The 19,531-nt window shown below is 38.7% G+C and overlaps 1 protein-coding gene across 1 annotated transcript; it reads left to right on the top strand.

The window, feature by feature from the left end:
• The first annotated feature begins 3,916 nt into the window (after nt 1–3,916).
• On the top strand, nt 3,917–18,377 carry UFM1 (ubiquitin fold modifier 1). Its single transcript, XM_005907156.3, has 6 exons — nt 3,917–4,058; nt 4,135–4,191; nt 9,661–9,718; nt 13,260–13,299; nt 14,660–14,692; nt 16,260–18,377. Coding segments are annotated over exons 1-6 (258 nt in total). The 5' UTR covers nt 3,917–4,056; the 3' UTR covers nt 16,328–18,377.
• Nucleotides 18,378–19,531: the final 1,154 nt, after the last annotated feature.

The following is a 19,531-nucleotide window of genomic DNA, read 5'->3' as shown; positions in this document are numbered from 1 at the left end:
GTCCATCACCAACTCCCGGAATTCACTCAAACTCACGTCCATCGAGTCAGTGATGCCATCCAACCATCTCATCCTCTATCGTCCCCTTCTCCTCCTGCCCCCAATCCTCCCAGCATCAGAGTCTTTTCCAATGAGTCAACTCTTTGCATGAGGTGGCCAAAGTACTGGAGTTTCAGCTTCAGCATCAGTCCTTCCAATGAACACCCAGGACTGGTCTCCTTTAGGATGGACTAGTTGGATCTCCTTGCAGTCCAAGGGACTCTCAAGAGTCTTCTCCAACACCACAGTTCAAAAGCATCAATTCTTCGGCACTCAGCCTTCTTCACAGTCCAACTCTCACATCCATACATGACCACTGGAAAAACCATAGCCTTGACTAGATGGACCTTTGTTGGCAAAGTAATATCTCTGCTTTTGAATTTGCTATCTAGGTTGGTCATAACTTTCCTTTCAAGGAGTAAGCGTCTTTTAATTTCATGGCTGCAGTCACCATCTGCAGTGATTTTGAAGCCCCCCAAAATAAAGTCTGACACTGTTTCCACTGTTTCCCCATCTATTTCCCATGAAGTGATGGGACCAGATGCCATGATCTTTGTTTTCTGAATGTTGAGCTTTAAACCAACTTTTTCACTCTCCTCTTTCACTTTCATCAAAAGGCTTTTTAGTTCCTCTTCACTTTCTGCCATAAGGGTAGTGTCATCTGCATATCTGAGGTTATTGATATTTCTCCCAGAAATCTTGATTCCACCTTGTGCTTCTTCCAGCCCAGCATTTCTCATGATGTACTCTGCATAGAAGTTAAATAAGCAGGGTGACAATATACAGCCTTGACGTACTCCTTTTCCTGTTTGGAACCAGTCTGTTGTTCCATGTCCAGTTCTAACTGTTGCTTCCTTACCTGCATATAGGTTTCTCAAGAGGCAGGTCAGGTGGTCTGGTATGCCCATCTCTTTCAGAATTTTCCACAGTTTCTTGTGATCCACACAGTCAAAGGCTTTGGCACAGTCAATAAAGCAGAAATAGATGTTTTTCTGGAACTCTCTTGCTTTTTCCATGATCCAGCGAATGTTGGCAATTTGATCTCTGGTTCCTCTGCCTTTTCTAAAACCAGCTTGACCAAAGTAAACCTCTATTTAAAAAATTCATTTATTGCTAAAGCATTGATATATAATTTGTTTCCTGTAATATAAAATGTTTGGAGTAGAAGACCCTAAGATTTACCCAAGCATAAACCATCCAGGATGAAAAAACTTGACTATCAGGTGATTTTAGTCATAATTCCAAATACAGTCAAATTAGGGTGAAAGAGTTAGAAAGATAAAAATGAATTGGTACCTAAATCTGACATGTTTTCTACTTTATTTAAATCTGGCTACAGAAATAACTGGTAAGAAGAATTTTATGACTCTGTCAGCCTATTCTTTTCATCCTTAAGTAAATTTACTATCCCTCCCATTTCTTTCTAATAATGAGAGCTGTATATGCTTTTGAAAAAAGAATATTGGGTTGCTTCAATGATATTTAATGAGTTCTAATATGATCACACCATGCAGTTCCACAATCATTTCTGCCTCTGCATGATGCTAATTGGCCCCCTTCCAAAACACATTAGTCTACTTATGCTAGTTGTTGTCCTAAAATGTTACATTTGCCAATAACCTCCTAAAATCGAGTTTGCTTCCAGTTTAGAGTTATTAAATATATTTTGCCATATCAACTTTTCAATAAATAAGAAGATCCTTCTTTAGTTATATTTGCCAAATTTTGCTAGATGTCTTAGCAAATTAAAAAAAAAAAAAGAGTAATATTGAGCTAATGCTATAACTGTCGATCCCCAAATCTATCAGTAGACATTAGCTTCTATACTACTACATACATGGCAAGACCTACATTTTTAAAAGTGTAGAAGACAGTGACTGTCATGAGAATATCAAGGTCTTTTTTTCCTACAGTCGGAATCATGCATGGATAGATACCAATACAGAAAAGTAGTAATCTACGAAATTAAGGCAAAGATGAAATTTGTTTTCAGCACTGCCACTACAGTTGCTCCCCTATTCCTCTCTTAGACTCCTCTCCTTAAGAATGTAACATAGTATACTAAATGTTAACCATTTTTTCCATTATATTCGTCTATTAGTCTATATTAGTCTATAAGTCTATATTAGTCTATTTCCATTTTGTCTATTCATTGCAATGTTCCTTTTAAAAGGTTCTTACAGACATCGTAAGAAGATGTTTTGTCATCCAGACATAGATGCTTGGATTTGTAATAAAAAAATTAGAGGAAATACAGTCTTCTTCTCTCATTATACAAGAACTTGTTAGATTCCAGAAGGTTCGACCTACCTACCTTATTCATATCAGCATACTCAGCATTTAGCTTTAGTGCCTGACACATAGAAAGGATTCAGTTCAGTTCAGTTCAGTTGCTCAGTCGTGTCTGACTCTTTGCGACCCCATGAATCGCAGCACGCCAGGCCTCCCAGTCCATCACCAACTCCCGGAGTCCACTCAGACTCATGTCCATCGAGTCAGTGATGCCATCCAGCCATCTCATCCTCTGTTGTCCCCTTCTCCTCCTGCCCCCAATCCCTCCCAGCATCACAGTCTTTTCCAATGAGTCAATTCTTTGCATGAGGTGGCCAAAGTACTGGAGTTTCAGCTTTAGCATCACTCCTTCCAAAGAAATCCCAGAGCTGATCTCCTTCAGAATGGACTGGTTGGATCTCCTTGCAGTCCAAGGGACTCTCAAGAGTCTTCTCCAACACCACAATTCAAAAGCATCAATTCTTCGGCGCTCAGCTTTCTTTACAGTCCAACTCTCTGACCACTGGAAAAACCATAGCCTTGACTAGATGGACCTTTGTTGGCAAAGTAATATCTCTGCTTTTGAATATGCTATCTAGATTGGTCATAACTTTTCTTCCAAGGAGTAAGTGTCTTTTAATTTCATGGCTACAGTCACCATCTGCAGTGATTTTGGAGCCCCCCAAAATAAAGTCTGACACTGTTTCCACTGTTTCCCCATCTATTTCCCATGAAGTGATGGGACCAGATGCCATGATCTTCGTTTTCTTAATGTTGAGTTTTAAGCCAACTTTTTCACTCTCCTCTTTCACCTTCATCAAGAGGCTTTTTAGTTCCTCTTCACTTTCTGCGAAAATTTGCTATTAAGCTGAACAAATGTAACTGATAATAGGCAAACTTATTCCCTGGTTTAATCCTGTGAGATCACAAACTACTGAAATCTGTTTGTGGGATTTCTCTTCTCAACTAGACTTCAGGTTCCTCAAGTGTAGGGATCTTGTCTTTCCCACCAACTTGGTAAGTTTCTTATCTGTGGAAAACAAAAACTTTAGAGCTAAATTACGAGAAACCTACAACATGATTAGGTAGCTGGGCAGGTAGAAAATACTAATATTAAAACTGGGTGAGGATTCCCGCTTCTTTTTTTTTTTTTTGGCTTCACATACTTTATTTTTTTATTTTTTATTATTTAATTCTTTTTTTAAATTTTATTTTATTTTTAAATTTTACATAATTGTATTAGTTTTGCCAAATGTCAAAATGAATCCGCCACTTCTTGAGCATCACTGGATCTTCTCCGCGCTCATGTTGCCTCGGCAACGTAAGATCGCGCCCGCGTCCGGCCCTGCCCACAATCCTGCCCACCGCTCAGCTTTTCCCCCGCCTTCCCGGACCCATACTTCCGCCCCGACTTGCAAACTGGGACCTTGAATCTCGCTGTCTCTGTGCTGCCTAACTAAAAATACGGAAGAAAAATAACTTCAAGTAAAATAGTATTCTTTCCATACGACCCGAAACTGTGTTCCAGAAATATACATACAAAAGCATTCGCTATTTCGATCTCGTAAGCTCCGCCCAACTTGAGCCTCTGGCTCCAATTTTCAGGCAGTGCTCTGGACAGCCGCATCTTCGGAGGACCCCAGCTTGCGGAAGGAGACGTGGACCTGAGTTGGAAGAGACGCTAGGGTGCAAGTGTGAGGTTCAGCACGGGTTTGCTGCGAGGTTTCGGTCCCGAACGGCGGCACCATGTAAGTGTTGGCTTTCCAGCCGCCCAATTCCGCGGTCCCGTTGCCCGACCTTAACTTCTTCTTCTCTCTTCCTCAGGTCGAAAGTTTCTTTTAAGATCACACTGACGTCGGACCCGCGGCTGCCATACAAAGTGTGAGTAGCTCGGACGCGGTGGCGGGTGGAGGGGCTCTCGAGTTGGGGGGAAGGCGACTCGAGCCATCCCAGCGGCCTCCACCTCAGCAGTGCGCGTTCCTCTCCTCTCCCCGAGGCAGCCCCACTCACCTGAACCGGGTTATCGTGTATCAGCTTGCCCTGGCGCGAGGCTGTGTGGGTGTTATGTGATGGGAACGTCGTTGTTGGTTTCCGAGCTCTCTTCGGAACTCATTTCGGGGGTGGTGGAGCGGGGGCACGTGTGGACCGGGCCCTGGTGATTTGCTGGTATCCTTAATACAGTCTTAAACCTGCTTATAACGAGACAGGCCTTTCACCGCTTTGACCAACTGTTCGGGGAAGTAAGGCAAGGCCTCCCAGCCCAGGTTCCGAAATGTCCAGAATATCAGGCCCTTGATTCCCGTTGGTGTAACTCCCACGATAGTTGGGCTTAACAAGGTAGAGCCCTTAACTGCCTCTTCTCATCATCTCTGATTTCTACCTTTATACCGGAGTATCTTCATCAGTCTGTCAACTGGCTCTGGAAAAGAATGAGGAGGAGGGAGGGAAGAAGGAGTAAGGCAGCATCAGTAACTATATAAGAGTGCCTGAACGTGGTACCAGTTCGCTTAATACATATTGACTGGATGAATTTGCTGGCAGGCCTCTAGTTTAGTGTGTGTGTGTAGTTGTATGTATAGTTTGTATATGGATATGTTTATATAAAATGTATATAACATGTATGATTTTAGTTTAGTCGCTCAGTCGTGTCCGACTCCTTGTGACCCTATAGACTGCAGCATGCCAGGCCCTCCTGTCCAACACCGACTCCCAGAGTTTACTCAGACTCATATCCAATGAGTCGGTGGTACAATCCAACCATCTCATCCTCTGTCATCCCCTACTCCTCCCGTCTTCAGTCTTTCCCAGCATCAGGATCTTTTCCAGTGAGTCAGTTCTTCACATCAGGTGGCCAAAGTATTGGAGTTTCAGCTTTAACATCAGTCCTTCCAATGAATATTCAGGACTGATGTCCTTTAGGATGGACTGGTTGGATCTCCTTGCAGTCCAAGGGACTCTCAAGAGTCTTCTCCAACACCACAGTTCAAAAGCATCAATTCTTCAGCGCTCAGCTTTCTTTATAGTCCACCCTCACATCTATACATGACTACTGGAAAAACCATAGCTTTGACTAGACAGACCTTTGTTGGCAAAGTAATGTCTCTGCTTTTTAATATGCTGGCTAGGTTGGTCATAACTTTTCTTCCAAGGAGCAAGCATCTTTTAATTTCATGGCTGCAGTCACCATCTGCAGTGATTCTGAAGCCCCAAAAAATAAAGTCTGTCACTGTTTCCCCATGTATTTCCCATGAAGTGATGGGACCAGATACCATGATCTTGGTTTTCTGAATGTTGAGTTTTAAGCCAACTTCCCCACCCCCCACCTCCTCTTTCACTTTCATCAAGAGGCTCTTTAGTTCTTCTTCACTTTCTGCCATAGGGTTGTGTCCTCTGTGTATCTGAGGTTTTGATATTTCTCCCGGCAATCTTGATTTCAGCTTATGCTTCACCCAGTCCAGCATTTCTCATGATGTACTCTGCATGTAAGTTAAATAAGCAGGGTGACAATATACAACCTTGATGTACTCCTTTCCCAACTGAGAAACAGTGTGTTATTCTATGTCCAGTTCTGACTGTTGTTTCCTGACCTGCATACAGGTTTCTCAGGAGACAGGTCAGGTGATCTGGTATTCCCATGTCTTGAAGAATTTTCCACAGTTTGTTGGGATCCACACAGTCAAGGCTTTGGCATAGTCAGTAAAGCAGAAGTAGATGTTTTTCTGCAACTCTCTTGCTTTTTTCGTGATTCAACGGATGTTGGCAGTTTGATCTTTGGTTCCTCTATCTTTTCTAAATCCAGTTCTGGAAATTCATGGTTCACATACTGTTGAAGCCTGGCTTGGAGAATTTTGAGCATTACTTTGATAGCGTGTGAGATGAATGCAGTTGTGTGGTAGTTTGAACATTCTTTGGTATTGCCTTTTTTTGGGATTGGAATGAAAACACATTTTCCAGTCCTGTAGCCACTGCTGAGTTTTCCAAATTTGCTGGCATATTGTGTGGCATATTTCACGGCATCGTCTTTTAGGATTATGTAAGTAAAAGCAGCTCTGAGATTTGTGGGGAAACATGCTTTAACTCTTTAGGCCACTTTTCACTTGTCAGGCAGGTAAATATGTACTGTAATAGAGAAGCGTCCTTTTGAGTTGCTAACGGTTGCATTCTAGAGAGGATGTTGCAGTTGTAGATTTATTCTGGGGAAATGTCCCAGTTTTTATGGTTGGTTTTGCTTGTTGATTGATTCCTTGTTGATACTGCTACTTGGTTATAGAAATGTTGAAATCAAACATTCTCTGTCATGTACAGGATGCATTAGAAACACCTTAGACTCTTTCAGCTCAGATGGTAAAGAATCTGCCGGCAGTGTGGGAGACCTGGGTTCCATCCCTGGGTTGGGAAGATCCCCTGGAGAAGGGAACGGCTACTTACTCCAGTATTCTTGCCTGGAGAATTCCAGGGACAGAGGAGCCTGGCAGGCTACAGCCCATAGCATCACAAAGAGTCCAACAGGACTGAGCGACTTTCACTCTGACTCTTGCAGTCTAATTCTAGTCTTCCCAGTCTCAACTCCCTGCCTCGCCTCCCCAGCCCCGTCACTACCACCATCATTTAAAGTTTCAGCCATCGTAGTTGCATATTGACAGCAAATCTTTTGAAATCTACCTGCTCTGGCACACATTCTCTTCTGTGCTTAGAATGTAGTTTTGTGAGTACCACTTCCTGATAACATCCTTTAATGATTAAAATTTCACCTCCGTGACAATTTCTGTGATGGTATAGAAAGTTCGTGTCACCCTTCTCTCAGTGTCCTGTACAAACTTCATTCTTTCTAACACTGGTCAGTTCAGTTCAGTCGCTCAGTCATGTCCGACTCTGTGTGACCCCATGAATCGCAGCATGCCAGGCCTCCCTGTCCATCACCAACTCCCGGAGTTCACTGAAACTCACGTCCATCGAGTCGGTGATGCCATCCAGCCATCTCATCCTCTGTCGTCCCCTTCTCCTGCCCCCAATCCCTCCCAGCATCAGAGTCTTTCCAATGAGTCAACTCTTCGCATGAGGTGGCCAAAGTACTGGAGTTTCAGCTTTCACATCATTCCTTCCAAAGAACACCCAGGGCTGATCTCCTTTAGAATGGACTGGTTGGATCTCCTTGCAGTCCAAGGGACTCTCAAGAGTCTTCTCCAACACCACACTTCAAAAGCATCAATTCTTCGGCACTCAGCCTTCTTCACAGTCCAACTCTCACATCCATACATGACCACTGGAAAAACCATAGCCTTGACTAGACGGACCTTTGTTGGCAAAGTAATGTCTCTGCTTTTCAATATGCTATCTAGGTTGGTCATAACGTTCCTTCCAAGGAGTAAGCGTCTTTTAATTTCATGGCTGCAGTCACCATCTGCAGTGATTTTGGAGCCCCCCAAAGTAAAGTCTGACACTGTTTCCACTGTTACCCCCTCTGTTTCCCATGAAGTGATGGGACCAGATGCCATGATCTTCGTTTTCTGAATGTTGAGCTTTAAGCCAACTTTTTCAGTCTCCTCTTTCATTTTCATCAAGAGGCTTTTTAGTTCCTCTTCACTTTCTGCCATAAGGGTGGTGTCATCTGCATATCTGAGGTTATTGATATTTCTCCCAGCAATCTTGATTCCAGCTTGTGCTTCTTCCAGCCTAGTGTTTCTCATGATGTACTCTGCATGTAAGTTAAATAAGCAGGATGAAGTTATGCCATACTTCTATTTATGTGAGATTTTTAATTAAAAAAATGCCAGTAGTTTACTTTAAAAGATCACCTCAGTATACAGGATGGTTGTCATCTTTCCAAAATACCAATGTAATGTACGAGTAAGTGATGTGACTGGCAAACTCAAGGGCATCAGATCTAGATAAATTCTCTGGAGTGAAAGTAACTCCCAGTCCCTGTGCAATTTTCTGTCAGAACATTCACTAAATACGCTTTTATATTTTATTGGATTTTGTTTGGATAGTCTCACCAATTTAATCTGTGGAGAGAAACTTTTGTTAATGAGTATCAGCATGACATTTAATTATATGGTACAAGGACATTTCCTATCTCTAGTCCAAAAGTGAATTGAAACCCCAAAGTTTTAGAAGTTCTCTACAGGCAAGAGTTTTAGGACAGCGATTCTCAGGTTCTGAACTGTAAATAAACTATAGAAATACTTGCAAAGTACTATTCCTGGCTTTGTAAATTTTTATATTGCCAGTTTATTAGGTATTTTTTAAATAAATGGCTATTCATTATAATTTTATTTGTCTCTTTTTATTCCATATAAAAAAGGAAAGGGAAAAAAACATGTTCTGTTTTCACTCTTAGCAGTATTTTGGGGGAGTGGAATATGGCAGCCAAGAAATCTGTTCACACTTTTCTTATTGAAAATCATTGTAATGTGCAACATCAGATATAATGATTTTTGTATTCAGCATTCAATCTGTAGACTGAGTGAGCAGGTGGTATATATACCTGAGGATGTTACATATTGTAGTTGTATTAAATCATTAGAGAACAGTACAGTGGTGACAAATAGAGAAGTTTCAAAGAGAAATGTTACTTTTGTTTCTGTCTTTACTCACTGTAATTTGTTTTACATTAGGAATCTTACATTGCTTATTTTTTAACCTGTTTCTCTGTTTTCTTAAGGTATAATGTCAATTCTTTTTTATGGTTAAGTTGAATAGTTGATACAGATTGATTGTTTATCAGTGATCTTGAATATACTTGCCACAATTCAAGTCAAAACCACACATCACTTTTCAGAATGTTATTTCAGATTGTGTTGTATGAGCTTTTTTATATGTTATAAAGGTGGGAGATCACTTCTTATTTTCCCATAGTAAACATACTCATTTTTACCAACTTGGACTATTATTTTTGACTTGGTGATTGAAAGTGCACAGAAAAGTTCATGAAAAGATGATGCTCCCCAGGTAGCCTGCTCTTCTAATGAAAACGATCATGTTCCTGCACAGGATGAACTGTAGGTGGCAAAGTGTACTTAAGATTGAGGAGAGATTCCACTTTTTGAAATCCATTTTTGGAAACAAGAAGCAGCCTACATGCTAGACCTGTTTGTATCAAAGTATTAAACATGTACAAATCCATACCTATTATAGGTTATGCATTTTCAAGTGGACCTGAGGGCACCATGTCAGCTATAAGGCTAATTATTGCTTTCTTTTTTAGACTTAATGCACATAGTGTACAATCAGAACAGCCAACCTCAGACTCAAAAGACAGCTTTGCCAAGGTCTGCTACAAGAGCTGAAATAACTAACAAAGGACTTAAAAAATCAGCCTTTCAAAAAATTCTTTTTTAATTTTTGCAGACTCAGTGTTCCCGAAAGTACACCTTTCACAGCAGTGTTAAAGTTTGCAGCAGAAGAAGTAAGTATAGAAATTGGGACAGCCTGTAGAGAATACAGTTTGTGTCTCAAAATGTGTCTCAAAAATCGGCATGTGTCTTGACCTCCCACTTCCACACAAGTTCATTGCTAGGTTTATGGTGTCAAAATTAAACCTCACTTAAAGGTAAAAGCAGAGTGAGAGTTGAGACCCACAGATACAAGAATGGGTCACACAAACTGACGCATGTATTTAATGTAACTTAAATTATAAGGGGAATCCTTATTGAAATTGAAAAGATAGTCATATATCAATTTTTTAAAAACGTCACACTGTATGCTTGTATTTTTACTAACTTTGATTCTGGAAGTACAATTTTATTATATATTTATCATGTTTTTCAACTTTTCTCTATAAGCATGTGCAGTGTCAGTAAAATTTATTGTTTTTGAAAATATGATTGGGTTTCTGTTTTTAAGAAATAAAATTTTTCCAAACAAAGATTTTCATCAGAGGCATCTATAAAGTAACTGTTTGTTTTTGACAATTAGAAGAGAAGCTTATGACTTGGGAGACTTAGGGTTCCTCTTTTAACTGTGTCATTAATTATTTGTTTGACATGACAGTTTCTCTCTTCCTGAAATTTCTTACATCTGTAAAATGGAAATAGTTAATGCTTATCCTTCCTGCCCAATAACATGATTTTGAGTAAAAATATAATAGCATTTATATTTAATGTTGTGGAATCTTTCAGTAAGAGTAAGAGTTGACCTGAGTTGTCCGTGGATATAAAACCCTAATATAATTCTCTTAATAAAAAATAAAACCCCCCAACATAGGACTGGAAATTAATTTAAATAATGAGTTGTCAAAGCCTGAGAGGAACTTCTTACGATCCTAAATTGTAAAATACAATGGGATCTGAAGTAGAAATAAATGAAAACTGAGGAACTTCACATCTAGGAAAAAACTTGTCAGTTTTTTGTAGAAAGAAGTGGTAGTTTCTGTATTTTCATCACTAGTAAAGCTTCCCCAAATTTCAGTTAAACATTGTTACTATAGTCTGGAAAAGGGAAAAATTGTGTCTGCAGTTGCTTTTGATTTTTATTGTCATGTAATAGGTTACCACTAAAGAAAATGCGTAACTTAAAGTAGACATAACTAAGAATAACAACTAAAAACTTTGTCATATTCAAGTTTTAGAAATCTGAGATTGCCTATAATTTAGGTGTTTTATCAAGGTTTTAAAAAGTATTACAACCTCTATAAAAAACTTAACTATTTTAAAATTTATTAAAGTATATTTTGAAGTTACTTTAAGTTTATTTAAAATTTTTAAAACATAAAGGACGTTTACAATTAAAAATGTGCCATATGGACAGTAAAATTGTTTTTTTTTTTTTTAGGTACATAGGCCCGTAACAAGTAATTGTTCTCGTGTGTAGTTAAGTTCTTATTTTAAAACTTGATTGTTAAATTCATAAATTATAATGAGCTCTTAGTTTTTTCTCAACTATGGTGTGTGATTATTGTAAATACTGAGAGCAGCATTTCCTAGAGAGAATGTTTTCCCCAGACCACTAGAATCACCAAAATATAAAATAACCATTAAAAACTGAGATTGGGATCAGTGGTCCAAAAGTATGGGGCGTTATTGATTATTTTTGTATTTTCCTGGAGTCAAATAAACTATATTAGCAGCATATTTGGAGAAGGCAATGGCACCTCACTCCAGTACTCTTGCCTGGAAAAATCCCATGGACGGAGGAGCCTGATAGGCTGCAGTCCAAGGGGTCACTAAGAGTCAGACACGACTAAGCAACTTCACTTTCACTTTTCACTTTCATGCTTTGGAGAAGGAAATGGCAACCCACTCCAGTGTTCTTGCCTGGAGAATCCCAGGGACGGGGAAGCCTGGTGGGCTGCCGTCTATGGGGTCGCACAGAGTCGGACACAACTGAAGCGACTTAGCAGCAGCATACTAAAGGATTTTGAAAAAATTCCCAGTTTAACTTAAATTTAACTTAAATTCCCAGTTCAGTTCACTTCAGTCGCTCAGTCGTCTCCGACTCTTTGCGACCCCATGAACCGCAGCATGCCAGGCCTCCCTGTCCATCACCAACTCCCGGAGTTCACCCAAACCCATGTCCATTGAGTCAGTGATGCCATCCAACCATCTCATCCTCTGTCGTCCCCTTCTCCTCCTGCCCTCAATCTTTCCCAGCATCACAGTCTTTTCAGATGAGTCAACTCTTTGCATGAGGTGGCCAAAGTATTGGAGTTTCAGCTTCAACATCAGTCCTTCCAATGAACACCCAGGACTTACCTCCTTTGCTGTCTAGGTTGGTCATAACTTTCCTTCCAAGGAGTAAACGTCTTTTAATTTCATGGCTGCAGTCACCATCTGCAGTGATTTTGGAGCCCAAAAAAATAAAGTCAGCCACTGTTTCCCCATCTGTTTGCCATGAAGTGATGGGACCGGATGCCATGATCTTAGTTTTTTGAATGTTGAGCTTTAAGCCAACTTTTTCTCTCTCCTCTTTCACTTTCATCAAGAGGCTCTTTAGTTCTTCTTCACTTTCTGCGATAAGGGTGGTGTCATCTGCATAACTTAGTGTTTTCCAAACTTAATCACAAAACTCAAGTATAATATTTATAAAGCTAGTCTGTAGCATAGAAGTGCTTATTACATTATTGGAAAATGAATGAGCTATGAACACAGTTTGACAAATAAGAGCATTAAGAGAATAATTCTACCTTTAAGCTACCAATAAGCTCCATACCACATTTCATTGACTCATAAAGCACTTACATCTCTGAATAGAGATGAGTGGAGGCTGTCTGTCATGGTTGACCACATGACAGTCACATAATTGTCCAACTGACATCACCTGCACCCCTACTCGTACTTAGAGGTATTTCTTGGTGGCATAATTGGACTATTGCAAGCCCATATTAAACACAAGAAGGCATTTGTTTGAACTGATTATTTCTACCAAGAAATTTCAGTTACTTTGCTTTTATTTTCACTTGTGCCTGAGCGTTATGTATGACCAAAGTAAACTGTGTGTAAGTCTGAAAGATCAAACGCTGGGTTAATAGATTCATCGACAGTGTTTTTCCTTTTTTATGGTGCATAAAATAAGATGCATCTTACAATCTCTGGTGTCCTAAATACAATGAAATGCAAGTTTTAGAAAACAGGTGGCACTAGTAGTAAAGAACTTGCCTGCCAACGCAGGAGACGCGGGTTCAATCCCTGGGTCGGGAAGATTCCTCTGGAGAAAGAAATGGCAACCCAGTCCAGGGTTCTGGCCTGGGAAACTGCACGGACAGAGGAGCCCAGGTGGTACAGTCCGTGGGGCTGCAAAGAGTTGCACACAATTGGAGCGACTTTGCACAGCACATTAGTCTTTAAAGATAAAGCAGATTGTAATACTTTCTTTGATGATGTTACTTATCCTAAAAGATAAATTACATTTAAAATTATAGAATTGATTATATGTACCCTATCATTGCTAACTATCTTTTATAATTAGCATTTTATATGCTTATATGTATTTTTTCTTTTCTTCCTTTTTAGTTTAAAGTTCCTGCAGCAACAAGTGCAATTATTACCAATGGTAAGAATTTGTCTTAAACCTGTTTATTAACATAGCTATTAGCTGTTTAAAAGAAACCAAATTAGTTAAAATTGACTTAAAATACAAAAACCCTAAACTTTATATCAACATAAGTGATATACATAATTGTAAACACTACATCAAAGTTCCTGTTCATAATTGTGTCTTCAGTTTTTTCTGTGCTTTTGTTATCTAGTACAGTACTTTATGGGCTTCCCTGGTGGCTCAGATGCTAAGGAATCCGCCTGCAGTGCAGGGGACCTGCATTGGATCTCTCGGTCAGGAAGATTCCCTGGAGATGGGCGTGAACCCATTCCAGTATTCCTGCCTGGAGAATCCCATGTACAGAGGAGCCTGGCAGGCCGCAGTTCATGGGGTCGCCGAGTCAGACATGACCAAGCGACTAAGCACAGCACATTATAATATCATATGTCCTTATGCCAAATTATTGCTGAAAATAACTTGTCATTTAACAAACGTTTTCTATTGTATCATAAATGGTTTTAGAATATAGGAAGCTAAGCAGGAATGTACCTTTGCTGTCCCTTACTATTGCTTTCCTGATAGAAAACAATTCTTACAGGCTTGCAATAATGAGGATTTTATCCAGTTAGATAATATAAATTAAATTCTGTTTTTGGATACTACAAATAATTAATGGAACCAGCCCAAAGAGAAAATACTGAAATAAGATGAGGAACAAAGATGGCAGGAAAGGCTTAACTATTAAGAATACAAAGTCATGGTCCCAGGTACTGGTGAGTAGTTCGTGTGTAGTTAAGAAAGACTAAGAGAAGGTGGCTTTAATGAGCAGTAAGTGGTATGATTTAGTTTAGATAATGATGGAATTTCTCATTCTGAAAAATTGTGCATGCTGTCACATTGAAATGTGTCTGTATTTGGAAGAAAGCGATCCTTCCTTTTCCGGAAACTTTTAGATTCATAAATGAGTAGCTACTGAGAGAGTACATTGTAAACTTTTATCAAGTGTCAGTGGAACTTATATCTCTCTGGTTCTTCAGCCTTAAGATTTGATGCCTCAGAGCAGTGTTAAACGACGAATGGCATACTTAAGGCATTTTGGCTTTATTTTTCACTGGATTTGGCAAAACAGTATGAAAAACCATCCTCTGTCAGACTTCGTGGGGTCGTTTCACTGACAGACATTGTCTAGTCCAGCAATATGTGTAAAGGCATAATAGTGAGAGATTTAACAGGTAACCTACCTGCCAGGTTGTCATTCATGTTCGTGGTATAACTGCCTGTATGCACAGCAGCATTATTTTGGCACATTTCTTCTTACTGTTAAAGCCTTTTAGCTTCAGAAATAACTCAGGTCATTTTACAACTTATTTTCTAGATGGAATAGGAATAAATCCTGCACAGACTGCTGGTGAGTTTCCGCAACCCATGGCAGTGTGGTGAGGCTGTCTACATCAGTTGATAATGAATATGTAATTCATTCTAATTAGACTTGATAGGATTTTACCAAGATAATGGCTGATTTTCAGGGATTGTGTGGCAGTCTTTACCTAAGTGTGTGAATAATTTGTTACATTCTGTGTATCAGTTATATGCTTTTGGCTACAAGAAAGAGAAATTCTGAATAATGAACATTAAAGTTCTTTAACTAATACATGTAACAAAAAATCTTAAGGTAAGATTGTGCTCTAATGGGAATAATGTTCTGTAATAACTATCTCATTAGATAGTTGTGAGGTTGTACATGTAAGTGCTTAGAAGTTTGTGTTATTCATAATGAACATTCAGTAAGTACTGACTTATTATTTTGAAGAAGTACAGTCATTTAAATTTCATGGGACTTAGCCTGCACTTCGAGTCTCAAGCCATTAACATTATGTAGCGCTACATATTGATACCCTAACAAGCAGGAAGGGTAAGAGTAGTCTTAAACTTTCTAACCGACAGTTCTGTATTTGTTTGAGATGTACCTTCCTTAGCTTATGAAAGTGAAAGTGAAGTTGCTCGGTCATGTCTGACTCTTTGCGACCCCATGGACTGTAGCCTATCAGGCTCCTCTGTCCATGGGATTTTCCAGGCAAGAGTGCTGAGTGAGGTGCCATTGCCTAGCTTATAGTTCGGTTAAAATATTTTTAAATTAAGCATGATTTAATATAAATGCAGTCTTGAGAAGTAGTTATTTTTAAACTGTTATTTTTTTAAGTACTTCTACAAATTATATTGTCCTCATAAGGCCTGGGATTGAAATGTAAATTTAGCCATATAACAAATAAAGAGGGATTTAAAATGATAATTTCTTCTTACAAAAGTCAGTTGTTCTAAGTGTATAATTTATTAAATCAAAAAGGCTATTTTTTGAAAATTGTGAGGCATTTTGTTGTTGTTTAAACTTGGGTTTAAAAATTTTGCATTTTCTTACTCTGTAAATGTCCAGTAGTTTATATTAATCTGAACTCCTTCTTACTCTGACATGTTGCCTGTTGGATTCCCCTTTAAAGTTTAATTGTGGGCATCATATAGTGGGAAGAAACTCTCAGTAGGCAGCCCAGCCCCAAAATAGGTCAGGACTGCTAAACTTTTGTCACTTGTGGTAATTTACACTTATTTTTCCTGCTCCCAAGTATTTTATTATATATTAGAGCAAATATTGATGATTGTGTTTGGTGGTATTTCTTTGGGTAGTGTCCTTTCTTTTTTTATTTTTGTGGGTAGTGTTCTAATTTCAAATTTTCAGACGTTTGTTGGGTTGTGAGGATGTGAGAGGAGTAAGAACAAGACATAAGAAGCCTCTGCTTTGGTTTTGAGGATGTGAGAAGCGTAAGAGCAAGACCTAAGGAGCCTAGACTTGGGTTCTAATATATTTGAGCTTTGCACCTACTTGACACTCCTTTGTTTCTTCTGCATATTAATTGTCGAATTGTTAATGAGAGCATGTCATTTTTTAAATACCTAACGTTTTGTTCTGTCTGTTTGTGTAGGAAATGTTTTTCTAAAGCACGGTTCAGAACTGCGAATAATTCCTAGAGATCGTGTTGGACATTGTTAATATCTGCTGCTTGGAACATAAAACCCCCTTCCAGAGTAAATATTGGTATTGTTATTGTAAAATTGGAATCAGGCATTTGAAATCCTATGAAAATACCAGTAATTGAAGACATAATGAAAGGTGACTATCTGTCCATGCTTGTTGTTCACACTTCATGTGAGGAGAGAACGCATCCCGGCCTAGGGCCCCATGACCACAGAGGATCAGTCTTTCATTGCTGCCTCGCTGCACACACAGGTAGTTCATCAGGGGTGAATGGATCAACCATCTGTGTCTTATAACCGGAGGATGCTTCTGGTCATTCTTTCTGAGAACATCTGGAAAATTAAAATTTACTGAATCTTCCTCCTTGTCCCTGAGTTAAAAATGTAAAAAAGATTATGGATCCACACATGACGATTGGCTTGATAGCATCTGACTCACAGACACAAATATAGTTGAATTCCTCCTTATATATCATTTATGGTAAAGGATCATATCAATGAATAACTTGTCTTATCATTTAGCTTGTTTTAAAGTTTCAGACTTCTTGAGTTCTTAATAAATTTTAATTTGATATCAAAGAGCCCAAAATTGCATTTTCCATCTAGCCCTTATGGGTAAAATTGGTTGGTATCTCACACCAAGGAGTTTTAGCAATGATCTTGCAGACTCCAGTACTTGTAATGATGAAAATTAAGAATAAAGTAGAAGCATCAGTTGTTGAACTATGCATTCCTTTATTGATCTCTTTTAAAACAACCTTTAAAATAGGAATCCTCAAGAAACCATCATCTTTTTTAAGATAATCCTAAATAGCCTTCAGGGAGAAAGTGTAAAGAAGAACATCTGAAAGTTCACAACAGAGGTCATAAAAATGCTAATTTAAATTCTGGTTAGTTATACATAATGAAGACCGAACATTTAAGGAAGCATTAAGACTATAGTTGTGGGGTGAATAAGAAGCTAGGGAAGAAAAATGGGGAAGCCCAGATGACCAGGCTTCTAGCAAGAAGGAAAGAAACAAAAGGGAAGGCAAGCAGAAACCTGTAACGAGAGTGTCACAGAAAAGGCCAGACTGGGTAGACAAAGCCACAGAGGCAATGGAAAGAACTGAAGGGAAAACAAAATACTTGACATTGTTATAAGGAGCTGAAGATGATCAGAGAAAGCACAGCATAGGCATTGTCAACATACGGTTTTTGGAATTCTCTTAGTTTAAAGAAAGATATACATAAGGGAAGATTATGGTTGCCCTTAGTGAGGGCATCAGTATCTCTGCATATCCTGAAAGGTGAAGGCTTATAGTGATTGAGAACCAGCACTTGACCTGCTGTATTCTAAATGCTGAGGTCTCTGGAGGCAGGCCTGGTTGTTTGGTATCTGTTTTGCACTTTGGAGGCCTGGAAAATGTAAGCTTCAAGATATAGGTGTTGAATTATTCATGAATAAAGTATTTCTAAAACCAATTTTTATTGAAATGTGCATAGGCCCTAGGTTCATTGGGGAAAAAAAATTATGCAACAGAATCAGTATCCGAAAAATGATATTTGTTAAGACTAAGACATGGTTCAGATATTTGACAATGACTAGCAGTCTTCAGAATTGTAAAGGGCAAAAAAATTTGTGCTGAGGTAGAAAAGTATGTTAACTAATGTTCGTGGAATTTTTTATTTTTATAAGCAGATTTTTATTTTCTGATGCTTAAAGACTCCTGGTCTTTAACAACATTAAACCTCCATTAATGAGAAATTTATGAATGCCTATTTTCTGAATTTTTTGTCTTATTTAGATTTTCCCTCATTCTGTTTCTAGCACAGAATTCTGCCTGATTTGTCACACAGATAGGTTTTATGATGTCTCATAAATTATTTAAAATTTTTGTTCTTTGGTTGGAAAATTTTATTGCAGTAAGGTCTTAAAAATATTTCCTTGTATAGAACTAGACATGTTATTAAATATGATCTGTAACTTCTTTGTGCAAAATGTTTCAAAGTGGTGTATTTAGTTTAAAGTGCTTTATTGGTACATGATTCATATCTTGTGAAAATACATTTTCTTACACCATAAACCATATTGTGTACTCTTATTTTATTATTTAAGTGCTTAATTAACACACCTGTTAAGGCAGTATATAACAAATGTAGCCCAAAAAAGGGATAGGGGACAAAGATGATTAATGGCTATAGGTCTTAGAAATGAATGTATACTTCCAAATGCCAGTCCATTTTCAGATAAAATTGAAAGTATAGTTAAGTGCCTATAGTAAGTGTTTAGGCTAGTAGGTCCTAAACCTGTGCGATTATCAAAGTGACCTAGAAAATTATGAATACAGACTTCTAGAAACTACCCCTAAAGTTCTTACTCTTTAAATGTGGAATGATTTGCAAGCATTTCTGTATATAAAAGCAGTCCTAATGATTTCTGCTTTTCAGCTTAGCTTGAGAATTTATAACTTTTCACTTTGTGTGTGTGCTTAATCGTTCAGTCCTGTCCCGACAATTTGCAGCTCCATGGACTGTACACGCTAGGCTCCTCTGTCCATGGGATTTCTCAGAATACTGGAGTGGGTTGCCATTTCCTCCAGGGGATCTTCCTGACTCAGAGCTAGAACCCACAGCTCATGTGTCTCCTGCACTGGCAGGCAGATTCTTTACCACTGAGCCACCTGGGAAACCCTTTCATTTTGTAGATGAATAAAATGAAGTCTGAGGGGTCAGAGTGAGTAGAACATGTTCTAGGATCTTGGGAAATATTCTTCCTACTGCCTGCTTCTCCAGTATCTAAGTGCAGAGATGCTGTAACAGTCTCTTGAGACTCACTGGGAATAAAGCCTCCTTTTAAAGTGTTCCAAGTCCAGTTTTTGTTTTTGTTTTTTTTTTTTTTTTTTTTTTTTTTAACGTGTTCTAGTAACAGTCATTTGAAAGAAAAGCCAATGAAAAGAAAATTCAGTCCAATTTAAGCCCCTAGTACCCCAACTAATATCTCTATCCAACCATATCTCTATTCAAAGACCTAGAAATATTTATAACTTGGAAGCATTTATATACTGAAATGGAGTACTTGTAAGATAACTGACTATATATTGGTGTTCCCAAGGCTATTTATAAAACTGCATATTATGTAGGTAAATCATTTATATGTGTGTGTATACTTAGGAGCCTGGGGACTACAACCCGTGGGGTCACAAAGAATCTGAGTGACATGACTGAGCAGCTAACACTT

The sequence above is a fragment of the Bos mutus genome, chromosome 12 (genome assembly GCF_027580195.1).
Source record: "Bos mutus isolate GX-2022 chromosome 12, NWIPB_WYAK_1.1, whole genome shotgun sequence".
Classification (NCBI taxonomy): Eukaryota; Metazoa; Chordata; class Mammalia; order Artiodactyla; family Bovidae; genus Bos; species Bos mutus.
The sequence above is the reverse complement of the archived record's forward strand: the minus strand, read 5'-3'. Positions and strand labels throughout refer to the sequence as shown.